The sequence below is a fragment of the Chelonoidis abingdonii genome, chromosome 1 (assembly GCF_003597395.2).
Source record: "Chelonoidis abingdonii isolate Lonesome George chromosome 1, CheloAbing_2.0, whole genome shotgun sequence".
Taxonomy (NCBI): domain Eukaryota; kingdom Metazoa; phylum Chordata; order Testudines; family Testudinidae; genus Chelonoidis; species Chelonoidis abingdonii.
The window spans coordinates 155378507-155395891 of record NC_133769.1 but is presented as its reverse complement, the minus strand read 5'-3'; the positions used below and the strand labels follow the sequence as shown (position 1 = coordinate 155395891).

The 17385-nt window shown below is 44.9% G+C and overlaps 1 protein-coding gene across 4 annotated transcripts in view; it reads right to left on the bottom strand.

Annotated features, from left to right (window-relative positions):
• Positions 1-17385, bottom strand: part of SPAG17 (sperm associated antigen 17) — a 301346-nt gene that overhangs the window by 269534 nt on the left and 14427 nt on the right. For all 4 annotated transcript variants that reach the window (XR_004372764.2, XM_032773620.2, XM_075071732.1 and 1 more), the window contains exons 2-3: positions 3935-4075; positions 3542-3601 (exon numbers count right to left, since the gene is read on the bottom strand). Coding sequence is in view for 3 of the 4 variants with exons in the window: in XM_032773620.2 (XP_032629511.1) it covers positions 3542-3601; positions 3935-4075 (201 nt within the window). In the remaining variant the exon portion in view is untranslated. The remainder of the gene's footprint in view (positions 1-3541; positions 3602-3934; positions 4076-17385) is intronic.

Below are 17385 nucleotides of genomic sequence, written 5' to 3'. Positions count from 1 at the left end.
TGTGACTAAAAATACATATACAACACACAAACATTTTATATACTGTTTGGTGGGAAACATTACAGGACAGATTAATCTGACTTGTTATGTCTGCTGTAATTTTAAACCCATATAAAAGGAAAAAGTCATTATTTCTCTATCTGTCACGTTTAGGAGGGACATGTTCTGATGCACATTTAGTTTATTGCTGGAATGAGCAAAGGACTAGAAGTCAGGCCTCCTGCTTTCTAATCCCAGTTCGAATATTGATTCATTTTGTGACCCTGGACCTGTCATTTAGGACTAGATCCACAAAGGTGTATAAGTACCTTACTGTCTCTTTAAGTGCCTAAATCCTCCATTTCAACACCATTGACATTCACAAAACTACCACTCAGCAGCTGCCTAACCCTTTAGACCCTAAATTTCTGATAGTGGGCATATGCAAAGCCACCTAAGCCCTGACCTTGCACTACACTGACAATGTTCTCACAGCCCTCACTGTAGTCAAATCTCCAGAGGCCCTGAAGCAGAATTCTGAAACTAGGTGTTCCCTTGCCTATCTCACTGGCAGGGCCTATTCCTGTAGACATTCTCAGAGCACACCTAGAGCAGCAGTTCTCAAGTTTCATTGCACTGTGACCTCCTTCTGACAACAAAAATTACTATATAACAACACCAGGAGTGGGGACTGAAGCCTGAGTCCACTTGAGCCCCGCCACTCTGGGTGAGGGGTCAAAGCCCTGACGCTGCAGATTAGTGTGTGTGTGTGTGTGATAAATGGTCCAATGGTAACCCCTATGTTTTGGGGAACTGGAAGTAGAGTGTAAAGTGGAATTTTGCCCATAATGACATCAGCCAACCACAGAAACATAAGCTAACCCCAGCTTTTGGAAAATTTTGGAGAGAACATCCAACAACTAAAGTGCCATGGTAACGAATTGAGGTATATGATAATGAGCTGAAATCATGAATATACTAACATATAAAAGAAGGACACCTCAACATTAGTAAGAGGAGGAAATACAAATAAGGAAGAAGGGAAATACCCCTACTGAATATGCATTAGACATGGTAGCATCAGCGTAACATATTATAAAAGTGGCATCCCAGCCTGTGGGCAGGAGGATAGAGAGATGTAGCCCTTGGGAGGTGCCAGAATGATGGCCACTGGTAAAGAAGAGGAAGGTGACGGTGATGAGGAAGATAATAACTAACATATCAGGTTGCTCTGCAAACTACCTTACTGAGTTAGAGTGTGCTAAATGTATTAATAAATTATTTGTAAATACAGACATATTCCTATAGTGTTAATGCTGCAACTGTGCACATTGGGGTTCCCAACTATATAATAATTTTAATAATACTGGGCCTAATCTTGGGACAAGAACCTGTCAACTCTCAAAGTGATAACTGGGAATTTTTATCCATAATCTATAGATCAGGCTATAGTGCCTCTGTTTTCCAATCTGTGAAATGAGGATAATACTTACATAATACAAGCACAAGAAGATATTTAAAGAAACTGAGAGGCAGAAAATTTAAAACGGATCCACGGAAACATTTTTTAAACACAACACATAATTACTTTCTGAAACTCATTGCCACAAGATATCATTGAGACCACAAGCTTAATCGTCCTGAGTTAAAGCAGGCACTGTAGACTGCTGCACTGAAGTGGAAGAAGGGAAATTCCATTCTATTGAAGCAGCTTGTATCAAGGCCAGCACTATTGGTAGCAATTATAGTGACTGCATCAACACCTGTGCACTTTTCCTCAACAAGGCACTAAACTCCGGCACAGGTTCCATTATATTGTAGCTGTTTAAAAATCATTAAAGCTTTAGAGTTCACACCTGCAATCTCACTGGAAGCTAAGACAAAAGTGTAGAAATCTTAGCATGATGAATAATGTACTTCCTTCTGTACTCATTCTGTACTCGTTTATCATTACTGTCAATGAGAATTTCGAACGCAGAATCTGCAGTAGAACCCTCAGTGAATATTGCAGAGCAAAATTCTGCCCATAGCAGGCAGAATTTATACTTGTGGCAGCTTGATCAATCTTTTAATTTGCTACAGACCGGAAACAGAATCCAGGAAAAAGGTCAGAACAGGCATTTTATATTCTCCGTTTAAAAAAACCAGAGCAATAAAGTAAGTAGAGCTAATGAGACACAGCATTGACAGCTGAAATTCGTAAGTATCCAGTCCACAAGTAAACTGCTTCTAGTAATTAAATACAGATATGATGAAAAGGTTCTGCTTACGGCCAAACTTTAAAATTCTTCTATCAGAAGGACTAAAAGGGTTTTACATCCCAGATAGTATAGAATAAGATTGCCTGGGAGGCTAGCCCAGAACGGAGAGGGTTAATTCCATAAAATTCACAGTCATGTCAATTGTAAATAATTCCAATGAGACTTGTTCAGATAGTACTGCAGCATTACTGGAAAACACACTACAACTAAAAAGAGCTGTTATAAAATCCACCAAAACCCTAAGACATATAAAAAGTTTATTAGTCATCAATGAGTTAAAATGTAAACAAGTTCTTTTTAGAGGAATCCAAAAATCTTTATGTCTAAGGTCTGTAGAGCCATAAAACTGGCTGAGAAAATTTTAAAATCTTTTAATTAATCACAGGATTTTATAGGCTCTCACAAACTGTAAAGTAAACATTTACAAGGTAGAGTAAAAGGAAGTCATCTTTGTACTAAGCAAGCTTACTAACCGTTCAGATCTACCCTACTGGGTCAACCAACTTAGAACTTTACATCAAGTAGCTGTTACACAAACACTAATCTCTAGAGCATCAGTGCTGCATTCTAGAATTCTATTTGCTCATTGATGTAGGAGGGTTTAAGCATGTCAACTGCTCTGAACACAGAATCATAGGACTGGAAGGGACTTTGAGAGGTCATCTAGTCCAGTCCTCTGCACTCATGGCAGGACAAAGTAGTATCATTCTAGATCATTCCTGACAACTGTTTGTCCACCCTGCTCTTAAAAATCTCCAATGATGGAGATTCCACAACCTCCCTAGGCAATTTATTCCAGTGCTTAACCATCCTGACAGTTAGGAAGTTTTTCCTAACGTCCAACCTAAGCCTCCCTTGCTGCAAGTTAAGCCCATTGTTTCCTGTCCTATCCTCAGAGATTATGAAGAACAATTCTTCTCCCTCCTCCTTGTAACAAACTTTTATGTACTTGAATACATTTGGGAGAACAGATCGCAGCTCTATATCTCTATAATTCATGGACATACCATTAAAATATACCCAGAGAATATATTACAAGCATCATAAAGAAATCCATGTCCCAGATGGTACCTTGCCCTCATTTGCTTTCTCTACAAATAGTTTATATGGACTGATTAAGATGCAACAAAAAGGAAGCAGTTTTGGCATCTTGGCAACAGAAATGTTTTTAAAGGCTGTATCCAGTTGACAAGAGTAATTTTTTACTGAGATATACAAAACATAACTAATAAGAGGTATTTAGCTCAATTATTTAAAAAAGCAATAAAAACTTTGCCTCTGCAATAAGTGCTTTAACCTACCTCATAATACATAGGCACCTCTTTAACCTTTTTTCCCTTTTGACTTCCAGCTTCCATGATCTGTAAGAAAAGCAAAGTGCAGTACTGTGTTTATTATCTTCATCAGTTTTTTCTTGATTACCCTCAGACTCCCTGACAGTAAGATATATTAGACTGTGGCATAATCTTCTAAGAGATGTGGTGAAAGCTCTGTCACTTTGGACATTTAAAACTAGTCTGGACAAAACCCTGGACTACAGTGCATTCACACAGGATGGACTATCTTACCTAATAGGGTTGTTTTCTTATTTAAACTAATCTATTAATTTTAAATTAACACAGCAGCACTTGTGGCTAAAGAGAAAAAGGCTACCAAGTCTTCAAGAGGTTTTAATAATCAACCATTTTAAATACCTGTCCCAAAATTCCTTCCCATGATATCTCACTGAAGAGCTTCCGCTGTGGTACCTGCACAGCAAGAGAAAAGGCTTGTGCGTGGACTTCATCCTCAATTTTGTTCCCAACAACAAAAGCAATGCTAGGCTTCCAATTATCCTGTTGATTTTCCAAAATAAAAAATAAATGCATTTAAAAAGTCTCATTTTGAGTTTTAAGAAACAAGTTATACAGATTACTTCTTTACCAAAGGCAGTTGGTGAAGTCCATAATGTGTATTGAGTATTTCCATGTATGCCACACTTTAGAATACATAATATAAAATTTTAATAAGCACAAACACATGTTGTCCTTCTTCTTTTCTCCCATCAGGTGGCAGCATTGTGCTATAGAAAACAAAACACTTTCATAACATAATGTAACAATTTCTTTATTGGTGAATGCTCCATTAGCACAATTGGAGGAATACTTGCAGACATGCCAGCCTTTAGAATTGAAAAAGAAGCTGAATTTTGTTTGTTGTTGAAAAAAATAAATGAAAAAGAGTTCCAAGTTCCTAGCCTGAAGAATTACGATATACCAAATGTAACTTCCTGAAATTTAGAGCATTCAGATATTTCAAAACAAAACTTTTATGAACAAAAAGGAATATTACTATTATTTACCTAAAATTCTGTATTAAAATATACATGACAAGGGCAAGTTATGTTCTGTTAAAATACCAACAAATGAGCACAAAAACTACCAGGGTGCAAACGTGCTGACATACTTCCTAGCAGAATGCATACAAAATGATATGAAAAAAAGAATCCAAACTCAATTCTGCAGAAATATAAAACGAACACAAATTATACTGTATGCTCATTCTTTGGTGATATCTCCATAATCAGAGTATCAAACTACGTTGGAGAACTTGTAAGGGAGACAGTTACTCTCCCTGTCTTCTGAGCGTCTTTTCCTTGAACTCCTTCCTTCTGGAAACCCTGCCTCTTGCCAGGGCCCTTCCATGGTCCGGGCCCATCTTCCCCAGCACCTCTATGCCCATCTCCAGGGCTCCCAGCATAAGAACCAGAAGCAGTGGAATTAGAAGCATTTCAGCTGGGGTTCACACTGTGTGGAAGTTTGAAAATCTCACCCTTTTTAATCATATGTTCACATGCTCCAACTGCAAAGCTTACAATAAAGACGCATAAGGCCTTGTCTACACTACAGTGGGAGATCAATCTAAGTTACGCAACTTCAGCTACATGAATAACATAGCTGAAGTAGACGTACTTAGATCTACTTACCATGGGGTCCACACAATGGGATGGTGACTGGAGATGCTCTCCCGTCAACTCCCCTTGCGCTTCTCGTTCTGGTGGAGTACAGGAGAGCAATCTGCTGTCAGTTTAGCGGGTCTTCACTAGACCTGCTAAATCAACCACCAATGCATCAATCAGCATGTGTCAAACCCCGGGTAAGCGTAAACAAGGCCTAAGTGAGGTGTCTCAGTGGTCAACAAGTAACAGGAGGCTGATTGGTAGCCAATGCCAGAGAGACATCATTTGTAGGCATCATGAGAACAGCAGGTTTTAAGGAGAAATTTTAAAAATAATAAAGTGGTGGCTTTATGAAATTTTATGGAGAATTCTTCCAATTCACAAGGGATGGTATGCAGGAATGTATGAATGTGTTTGTGGGAAAAAATAATGTAATCAAGCCCAGCATTGTTGGCAGAGCAAAGGCAGGAGTCAACTTTGCATAAAGAAATTACATTTGATAGGTAGGGTGAGTGGAGGGCTTTCTCCTTGACCTTCCAGTCTTATTCACCTTTCACTTCTCCATTTGTTCCTACCAACTTCTTAAACTGTTTTAGGAGGAAAATAATTAAACACATACAACTTAGCTAATTGATGACTGGGAATGAGAAGAAAAGATATGTAACTGTCTACAAATATTTCACAGTGTAAGCATTTAGGATGGAGGGAGGGAAATGGTTCGTTGTAGTCCAAGATGGCATGACTACAAGTAATGGGATGAAAGAATGAAAAAGAAAACTTAGACCGTGTCTACACTTGTGGCGGTATGGAGGGAACCTGTAGCTACACACAGCAGTGAAAGGCTCTGGCAGGGGGAAGGCAGCAGGGAAAGCTCTGGCAGCCCTTTCCTTCTCCCTGCTGCCTCTTCCCTCCCAGAGCCCTTCCTAGCTGTCAGAGTCTTTCATTATAGTGAGGAACAGCTCTGCCAGCAGGACGTTACACTGCTGCAAAGACCAGTGTAGACATGGGAGGCACTGCTTGGGCGTGTAGAGAGCCATATAGGGTATACAGCAGGGGAGCCAAACTGCAGCTCTTTTACAGTTAGGGTGAAGATTGTGGAATCCCCCCTCACATCTGCCCATTCTCAGCCTACCAGATTGAGAGGGGGGAGTTCAGGGCTTCTGCCCTGTGGTGGTGGGACTAGGAAGGGCTGGTTGAGGGGGGATATGCTTGCTCTTTATAAATATATCAGAGGGATTAATATTAGGGAGGGAGAGGAATTATTTAAGCTTAGTACCAATGTAGACACAAGAACAAATGGGTATAAACTGGACATTAGGAAGTTTAGACTTCGAAATTAGACGAAGGTTTCTAACCATTAGAGGGAGTGAATTCTGGAACAGCTTTCCAAGGGGAGTAGTGGGGCAAAAGACATATCTGGCTTTAAGACTAAGCTTGATAAGTTTATGGAAGGGATGGTATGAGGGATAGCTTAATTTGACAATTGATCTTTGATTATCAGCAGATAAGTGTTGCCCAGTGGTCTGTGATGGGATGTTAGATGGGATGGATCCGAGTTACTGCAAGAGATTCTTTCCTGAGTGCTGGCTGGTGAGTCTTGCCACATGCTCAGGGTTTAGCTGATCGCCATATTTGGGGTCGGAAGGAATTTTCCTCCGCGGGCAGATTGGCAGAGGCCCTGGAGGTTTTTCGCCTTCCTCTGCAGCGTGGGGCATGGGTCACTTGCTGGTGGATTCTCTGCAGCTTGAGGTCTTCAAACCACAATTGAAGACTCAGTAACTCAGACATAGGTTAGGGAGTTTGTTACAGAAGGGGATGGGTAGGATTCTGTGGCCTGCTTTGTGCAGGAGGTCAGACTAGATGATCATATTGGTCCCTTTTGACCTTAAAGTCTATGAGTCTATGGTGCAAGGATGTTTCACGCCCTAGGCGAAACTTCCACCTTGCGCCCTCTCCCATCCCTGAGGTCCCCCCCCAACGGCAGCTCCCCCCCTCTGTCAAGGCACCCCCCTGCAGCAGCTTAGGCGCCGCAAGCCTGGAAGGTGGGAGAAGTGAAGCAGCCATGGCATGCTTCGAGAGGAGGCGGGGCAGGGGGTGAGCTGGGGCAAGGAGTTCCCCTGCATGCCATCCCCCCCCACACACTTGCTGCAGGCGGCCTCCCCGTGCTCCCTTGCCCCAGCCCCCTCCGCCTAAATGCTGGCAGCGACCGGGGCAGCCGAAGATCCGGATGCCACGGTCGCTGCCAAAGAAAATACTGCCCCCCAAATTCTAGCGCCCTAGGCGACTGCCTAGGTCACCTAAATGGTTGCATCGGCCCTGGGACTAAGGGCTTCTGCCAGAGATGACTGTACCTGCTGAGAGCAGGGGGCACAATTTAAAGGTTCACCCCACCCCCAGTAGCCTATGTCACACCCAGAGTGCCATTTCAGATTTTGGTGGGTTGGGGGCAACTTTAACCATGATTCCAGAGGCTGCTTGGACAATTGAAAACTCTTGGTTTTTTGCAGATTATAACTTAGATACAGTGCTCCTGTTAGATAATAATTTCTAATTCCTATATAAATAATGAAAATTAAATAAGGGTTAGACCCTAGCTCTAATACAAACATGTTCTGACATTTTGTGTAAAAAGAGACACTGGGTAGGTTTAAACATTTAATGTGTACTCTTACCTTGTTACTAATTCTTGAATACAACGATTGAAACAATTGTAGAAAAAATTAGATTACTCTCTATTACTTTTTTACTGTTCATCAAGCTTGGAATAGATCATTTAACTTTTGGAAACATCCTACTAGGGCAAGGCCCTGAGAGTTATACCGCATCTGCCTGGGGCTCTAGGGATGTTATCCCACTACAAATAACAGACTAGAAACTGACTTTAAACAGGAGTGAAACAGACAATTTCAAGTCACTTTCATAATATTGCCAACCCCAAATGTTCAAAAATCATGAATCAGGCTCACCAAAAATCATGAGATTCACTTTAATATTATGTAAAAATAATATATTTGGTGTTTTTTTTATTTACATTCTGCTTTTTGAGCTTTTAGGGTGCGCTGGGATCACATTTTGAAGCCTTCTCCAGAGGCACAAGAGTTAGAAACTTCAATTTTTCTTTAAGAATGAAGGCTGAAATCATCACATATCACTTGACTCCAGGAGCTGGGGCTTTACAAAAACAATAATTATCATGACTCTCATAACAAAATCATGAGAGTTGGCAACACTGCTTCTGTTTAAAGGCTAGCTATTTCCCAGAAGAGTCTTAAACACAACACTACGGTGATTGAGTTGCAGGCTCCACAGGAGAATATTTTAAAGTAAACACAAAGAAAATTCCACATTTTAAAGTTGAGAAAAAAATTGAGACTTCTGAGGTATATCAGGGCCACTCAGGCAGGAAAGGAAAATAAACAGGCATAGGAGCTCTGGGCAGCTCTTCCTCTTGAAAAAAAGTTGGAGGGTCAAAACTTCTAGTCCTTAATCAAGTAAAACTATTGGCATCAGTGCCTCCACTAATAGATATTAACATCACAGTGAAGATGTGATAATGTGTGGTCAATAACAATACACTTCATACTTAAATATCCAAGCCATCTTATCCAGAGTTACATATCTTATATGCATTGGCTCAGGAACTACATATTTGGGTTCATCTAAAGACTTCCTGATCCTTAATTTAATTACCAGCCCTTTCTTATCTTAATTACCCTGCCTCCATTTGTAAACAAGACATCAACTCCCTGCCCCAGGGGCACAAACTGGGAGAAGCACCTCTCTGAGGGTATGGCTACACTTGGAATTTCAAAGCGCTGCCGCGGCAGCTCTTTGAAGTATGAGTGTGGTCAGAGTGGCAGCGCTGGGAGAGAGCTCTCCCAGCACTGCACGTAAACCACATCCTTTACAGGTGTAGCGTGCAGCACTGCCGCCCTGATTACACTGACGCTTTACAGCGCTGCATCTTGCAGCGCTCAGGGGGGTGTTTTTTCACACCCCTGAGCGCGAAAGTTGCAGCGCTGTAAAGTGTGAGTGTAGCCAAGCCCTCAGGAACTCACATTCCACACTAAGGCCCCGTCTATATTGGCAAGTTTCTGTGCAGTAAAGCAGCTTTCTGTCCTGTAACTCCCGAGGTGTATACACTGCTAAGCCATTTAGTGCGCAGAAACCATGCAGTTGTAGTGCTCTAAAAAAATCACTCTGACAAGAGGCGTAGAACTTTCTGCACTGGGGCTACAGCGCTGCAGTGCCAGTGTCGACACCGAGGTGATTACAGCACTGCAATTGGCCTCCAGAAGTGTCCCACAATGCCTGTTATCACCTCTCTGGTCATCAGTTTGAACTCTACTGCCCTGCCCTCAGGTGAACAACCGTCATCCCCACCCCATACATTCCTTTGCAAATTTGAAAGTCCCCTTCCTGTTTGCTCGGTGATGTGTGCAGTGGTCTCAGTGCATCTTTCCAGTTGGCCATGCCTGCTCCACGCACCAGGCGATCCCCCGCTTGGAGCAATGCCAAGCTGCTGGACCTCATCGGCATTTAGGGAGAGGAAGCCTTGCAGTACCAGCTGCACTCCAGCCGTCGGAATTATTATACCTATGGACAGATTTCACGATGTATGATAGAAAGGGGCCATGACCGGGACACATTGCAGCATAGGGCAAAAGTGAAGGAGCTGCGGAACACCTACCACAAGGTGCGGGAGGCAAACTGCCACTCTGGTGCTGTGCCCACGAGCTACCTGTTCTACAAAGAGCTGGATGGGATACTCGGTGGAGAACCCAACTCCACTGCAAAGGCCCCTGTGGATACTTTGTTGGCTCACATGCCAGTGGAGAGTAGACCGAGCCAGGAGGAGGAAATTTTAGATGAACAGGGGGAGGGGAACCCAGAGGCAGAGGATGGCTCGGAGGACAGAGATGCATGCAGTCAGGAGCTCTACCCCAGAGGAGCCTAGCCAGTCACGCCAGTTGGATCTTGGCAAAGTGCAAACAGGAGAGGAGGGCCCCGGTAAGTGGATCTGATTTTGGGAATTGCTGAAGCAATTTGTTGCGGGCAGGAGGGATGCAGAAAGCAAGCTAGTCTATTCTGAGTAGCGGAACAGGCTGTTGATAGACTCCCTCACTTCACCGGAATCTCCCTCAGAGATCTCCAGGAAACTGTTATGGAGATACTGGGCAATCCGCTGCCAAAGGTTCCTCAGCAGAGCTGCTTTGTTTTTTGCCTCATTAATCGTAACTTTTCCGCTCCACTGTGCCATCACGGGGAGGTGGGGGGTGGGGGGGGCACAGCTGCACACAGGTGAGCCGCATAGTGGCCAGGGAAGAAGCCATAGGCTTGGAGAAGACCCTCCCTTGACTCCCTGCTCACCCTTAGCAATGAGATATCTTCCATAATGATCACATCCTGTGGGAAGTGTGGGGACAGGAATGATTATCAAGCCCCCCACCACAATGCTGGCTGTCCCCAAGAGCCATGTGCCCAATGTACAGCAGGGTCCGGGAAGAGTGATTCATCCTGACTCTGCAGCTACTCACCATTTTGGGGGTCTTGTGGCTCATGTGTGCTTGCCTGTGGTCAGCCAGTTAGTGACAGGTGTGTTTTAAAGTCAGTTTTCAAGCCAGTTAGAGTACTGGCTGTGTTTTAAAGCAGGAATCAGTGTTGTCTGTGTTGCAAACAATACTGCTTCTATAAAATGTTGCATTTAAACTTCACAGAGATGATCTTGGGAGGTCAGACTCCCTTATCAGCAGCAGAACGGCTACGCAGAATTTGAAAGCGGTCACGAAGAACTAAGGAGGACTTTCTCTGTGAGGTTATGATGCACTCCGCTGCTGATATACAGGAATTGAAGAAGTGGTGGGACAGCGAGAAGAGGGACCGAAAGGAGAACGCATCACACCAGAAAGAAGCCACGGAGCGGCTCTTAAATGTTATGAAGCGCCAAGTGGATACGCTCCAGGCGATACTAGCTCTTCAAACCGAGCAGCTCCGTGTCCGCCTTCCCCTGCAGCCGCTGTCACAAAACTCTTTCCCATGCGGCCCCATACACACACCACCAACACACAGTTATCAACCTCCTAGCTCCACTCTCTACCTGCAGCATTCCACTCCTCCCTCCTCATAGTCCAGCAGTGTGGACTCCCACTACCCACTGCATTCAACAGCAATCCCTCTGCAGTTTGGCCCTGCTGAAGTACAATACCTGCTACACTGTACTCCAAAGGATAAGGTTGGGTATGATCCCTGGACATACCCAAATCTGTAGCAGTCCCGGGACCACTCCTCCTTGGGACACCTTCCCTTCCCCCATTGCCCTCCCTCCTGATGTATTTTTGCCATTTGACTCTCTGCTCCGGTTGTTGTCTTTTAATAAAATAATTGTGTTGGTTTGAAAGCAACCTTTATTCTATTAAATGAAAGCAAAAAAAGAGCACTGCAAAGCAACATGCAATTATTTTAAACTCCCTTATTGCATCATGTGCACCAGTCACCTTCTAGCATTACAAGCACTGCAACCCCAAGCATAGCTGCAAATATTAGTGGATTTCAGATTCAAACTGCTGCGTCAAAGCATCCCTCATCCTTATGGCCCCGCCTGGGCTGCTCTAATAGCTCTGGTCTCTGGCTGTTCAAACAAAGCCTCCAGGTGCTGAGCCTCTGCGGTCCAGCCCTGAGTGAAGCTTTCACCTTTCCCTTCACAAATATTATGAAGCGTACAGTACACAGCTATAAGCATAAGCATAGGAATACTGTCATTGGTCATGTCCAACTTCCCATACAGGCATTGCCAGCAGGCTTTCAAACGGCCAAATGCACACTCAACAGTCATTCTGCCCTTGCTCAGCCTGTTTTTGAACCACTCTTTGCTGCTGTCAAGTTGCCCTGTGCATGGCTTCATAAGCCACTGCATTCAGGGGTAGGCCGGGTCTCCCAGGATCACAAAGGGCATTTTGACTTCTCCTACGGTGATCTTCTGGTCCAGGAAGGAAGTCCCTGCTTGCAGCTTCTTGAACAAGCCAGCGTTCCGAAAGATGTGCACGTCATGCACCTTTCCGGACCTCTCTGTGAAACGCCCACAGTGATCCATAAGTGCCTAGAGAACCATTGAGAAACACCCCTTGTGATTAATGTACTCAGTGGCTAGGTGGTCTGATGCCAGAATTGGAATGTGCGTGCCATCTATTTCTCCTCCGCAGTTAAGGAAGCCCATTTGTGTCATGCACATTGCCCAGAGTCATGGTCTTTCGGAGCAGAATGCAATTAATAGCCCTGCACACTTCCATCAACATGACTCCAGCGGTCGACTTTCCCACTCTGAACTGGATAGTGACCGATTGGTAGCAGTCTGGAATAGCCAGGTCCCACAGTGCAATCACCACACGCATCTCAAATGAGAGGACAGCTCTCATTCTCATGTCTGCACTGCAGGGCTGGGGCAAGCTCATCACACAGTCCCATGAATGTGGCTTTCCTCATCTGAAAGTTCTGCAGCTACTGCTCATCATTCCAGACATGCACCACGATGTGATCCCACAACTCAGTGCTTGTTTCCCAAGCCCAAATGCGGCATTCCTCTGTGGTCAGCACCTCCGTGAATGCCACAAGCAATCTCATGTCATAGCTACTACACATGGTGAGATCAATGTCGCACTCCTCTTGCCTTCGTAGTTTAAGGAATAACTCCACTGACACTTGTGATGTGTTCGTCAGAGCAAGCAGCATACTGGTCACCAGTTCAGGATCCATTCCTGCAACCTGAAAGAGGCAGGGCACGCAGTACACAAACTGTTGAAAGAGGTGTCAAATGCGGACGGAAGCACAGGGATTACTGGGATGTGAAGCAATGCATCACGGGAACTGGGACTGGACCCAGGATGTCCTGAGACCCCCTCCGCCTTCCCACAAGTCTTAGCGGCAAAAAAGAAAGAGGTGCTCTGTGGAATAGCTACCCAGAGTGCACCATTCCAAATAGCGCTGTAAGTGATGCAAGTGTGAACATGCCATTGCGCAGGCAGCTGTCAGTGTGAACACACAACAGCGGTTTTCTTTCTGCGCTGAGCAGCACTGTAACTGCTGGCACTGTAACTTTGCCAGTGTAGACGTGCCCTTAGTCTGTGCAGTTATGAGATCTGTCTGGGAGCACACCTCCTGTTTGAAGCCTGTGGGGAGGGCTGCCCTCCCTAACTGGTACGCTTGGTCACACACCCCCAGGCATGCCCCTCACTTTTACCCTCAGTGGCCACTCCCTGTAGCTCCCAGCTGTTTGCTGCTGCCTCTCCACACAGCCATAGCTCCCAGCTTGTCAGCTCCAGTGACTGCCATGCAGGGAGGAGACTCTGGGACACTATGTGATCGAGTGCAGCCAGAAAACTCTGACAAAAATCGGGGATGGGGTGGGGAATGCCACATGTCCCCCCATGAATCGCCTCTGGCTTCTGCCCAGTGGGGATAGGGGTCTTGGGGCTTCAGCCTGGTGGGGCATGCCTGCTGGGGCTGAAGCCCCGCGACACCCCTCCCCATCAGACTGAAGCCCTGAGCCCCAGCAGGCATGTCCCGGTTCTCAAACTTCTGAAGATTGTAGTATGGAGGCTTGGAGGATGAATAAGTTTGGCCACTCCTGGTATATACCTTAGGGTTCAGGTGTACTCTACTTTACTCTGTTCCCCTAAGTCGTGCCATACTGTCTACAATGCTTATACCCATGCCAGGTGGGCATGCGATGTCTGTACTCTACATGCCACTGCAAATGTAAATGTACTTTTAGACTGAATATCAGGTAAAATCTCTTAATTAGATTTTAGAATAATCTAATCTTCATTAATCTTTATTAAACTTTAGAATAATTTCCTTCAGGAAGTAGTGGAGTCCCCATATAAGGGCATTATACAAATCAATATTATGCTCTCATCTGGAATACTGTGTTCAGTTTTGGTCATCTTATCTCAAAAATTATATACCAATAATAGAGGGTATTACAGAAAGATGATAAGAATGATTAGAAGCCTTGAAAAACTTCCATGTGAAGAGAGTTTGAAAAGATTAGGACTGCTTACCTTAGAGAGGAGAAGATACTCCTGGAGGAATTCTGCACCAAAACATTAAAAATTCTATGCACAATATTTTAAAATTCTGCATAATTCTGCATATTTTATTTGTCAAAATAACACTATATAACCATGCCAGTTTCAATTATTTAGGTAATTTATTTCAAAATATCTGTCAGCAACTATGTATGTAACAATAGAGACAACAAAAATAATTTCCACAGGAGTAGAGAGTTAAAGAAATCACTATGACAACCCAGTTCCTGCTTCTTCACTCCCTAACCCCCAGAGCCCAGCCAGTGGGCCAGATACCCACATCCCTTCCCTCCAGAATCCAGCCACAGGGTCCCCCCAGCCTAGACACGCACACTCCCTCTCCCCTAGAGCCCAGACATGGAGCACCCCCCTAAACCCAGTTGCCCACACCCCCTACCCCCCAGAACCCAGCCACAAGGCAGCCCCCATCCCATACATCTTCACTCCTTCTCCCAACAGAGCCCATCCATGGAGCACCCCCCCCCCCAAGCCTAAGCACCCGCAGACCCTACTCACACAACCCAGCTGTGGGGCACACCCACTGCCCAGACATCCACACTCTCTGCCCTCCCAGAACCCAGCTGCGGTGTGCCTTTCCAGCCAAGACACCCACACCCCCCTTCCCTCCCAGAGCCCAGGGACCCAGAGGGAGAAACAGCCTGATAGTAGGTCCTGAGGTTGTATGGAGTTTCCTGCAGACCACCTCCTTCCTTCAAGACATGGTGGGAACTGCAGCTGCTGGGAATCCTTCAACTCTTCCTCCCCATCCCCCTTCCCCAAATGGCAGTCTCTTCTATTTGCAAGCTGGGGAGCTGGGCTTTGCCTGGACCAGCAGTCCCTAGTGGTGGCCAGCAGCTCTGCAGCCCATTTCTGTGAGGGGAAAAAGGAAATGATTCTCAAAACATTAATTCTGTTCAAATTCTGCACTGCATGGTGTAGAATTCTCCCAGGAATAAGAGTAGGCAGGGACACAACAAAGATATATAAAATGAAGAAATGGTATAGTGAAGGAATATCAGGAATTTCTGTACATCCTTCTCAAAATTCAGGACCAACGGAACATTCAACAAAACTGAACAGGAGCAAACTTAAAACTGATAAAAAAAATACTTTTTCACACAATTCACAGTCAGCCTGTAGAACTCACTGCCACCCGATACCATAAAGGCCAAGAGTTTAACAGAGTGCAAGTGCAGGTAACTCTGAACAACCCCACCAGATTTATTTAATATCTACATTAGCTTATTGCCCTATATTAGGAAGCAAATTCTAGCTTTCCAGAACTCGTCAATTATGTAATGCTATGATTTGCTATGGTGCTTATCACTACAGTATCTGAGTGCTTCACAGACATACACTAATTTATTTTCACAACACCTCTGTGAAGTGAAGGGGTATTATTACCCTCATTGTAATCCCGCTGAGGCACAGAGGGATTAAGGCAAAAAGTATCCACTGATTTTGGATGCCCAGTTTCAGATGCCTGTGGTCTGATTTTTCATTATATTGCATTTCACATATTCAAAGCTCAGCTCCTATTGACTTCAATTGAAGCTTTGAGTGTTCAATTCTTCGACAATTCATACCCCACAGTATGAAGTTGGGCACCCGAAAAGGAGGAACACACAATCAGTGACCATCTGTGAAAAGTTTGGTTTAAGTGACTTTCCCAGCATCACAAAAGTATTCTGTGGTTAAGATTCCAGTTCTCCAGGACAGCATTCAACTGCCAAATCTAAGGGACCCTCTTTCCCTCTCTTCTCTTCCTGCAATCCTCTGCCTCATTCATTACACTCCTTCCAACTTCTGCAACAAATAAGGCAGGAATCTTACAAACCACGGCTTCATTTATTCCACAGTCCTGATTCATCCCCAGGACATAGTTCATCCCTGTGCACAGAATGAGGCAAGGGTCTTATGGAAAAAAATAGTAAGGGATTATGTAATTAAAGAGAGTGTATCATAACAGGAGACCCAGTAAATACAGTCTTCTGCCTCTGTTTCCCCCAAGCTTGACCCCTTCTGCCCTGTCTATTCCAGACTCTCACAATCCTGTCTCCTCCTTGAACCTCTGCCTGGCTTCTCTTTCCAGTCTCAGTTTCCATCCTTTCAGGCTCCTTGTCCTAATATCCTTTCCCAATCAAGTCCAGTTCCATCCCTCCTCCTGGCTTCTGTCTGATCTCAGTCTCTCTCTCACACTGGCTTCCAATTCTCCCTATCCCAGTTCCCTCTCAGCCTCAGTCTCCTTTCCCAGCTAGTCCCAGTTTTACCAACCATAATCTCTGTCAATTGCCAGTCCCAGTCCACCCCATCAACAGGTTCCTTGTCCCAATAAGCTCCCTCCACTGCTTCCTCTCCCCTTCAAGTCCACTTCTTTCCCTGTCTGTATTTGGGACAGGTATCTTGGGCTCTAGCAATGGGGTATTAAGAACACACACGCACAAAAACAGATCTTCAGAGAATGTAGCTGACAAACTCTAATAAGTCTGTAGTGAGCATATGCAATCTGAGATTTTTCAAAAGTTTACAATGGAGCCAAATTTGGGCATTTTTTGTTGGCACAGCACAAGGTACATCCCTGACACCAGGGCAACTCTCCTGCTACCTTTCAACCGGGGTTCTCTGCTCGGTGTCCCCATCAGGCTCCCTTCTTATGACCCTCTGACCACACTCCCATCCCTGTTCTTTTATTAGTTGTCCCCCGTAATGAGTGGGCTTCTGTGGTCCTGTGGGTCCTCCCCTTAGGCTGGGGGGGGATCCTTTAGCAGTGGGCGGGCTCTGCCCGCCCACTTCCCGGAAACCCAATAGATACCTTTCAAGTGCTTGCTTCAATGAAAGGAAATGCTACCTCTTCTCAATAGAACAGTTATAAGCAGGCCCACCAATGGGGGAGGTGATTGCCCAGGGGCCCAGAAGATTTAAAAGGGCCTGGGAGGCCCCAGCCACCACCGCTGCTGCAGTAGCAGCAGTGGCAGCTGGGAGCCTTGGGCCCTTTTAAATTGCCTGGGTGGGCCGCAGGGCTCCTAGGCACACGCGACTGCGCCAGGCCCTGTGCCTTGGGGGGCCTTGTAGGCCAGGGTGGGAAGTCCCAGAAGTAACAGTTTCTCAGAAGTGACAAATTCCT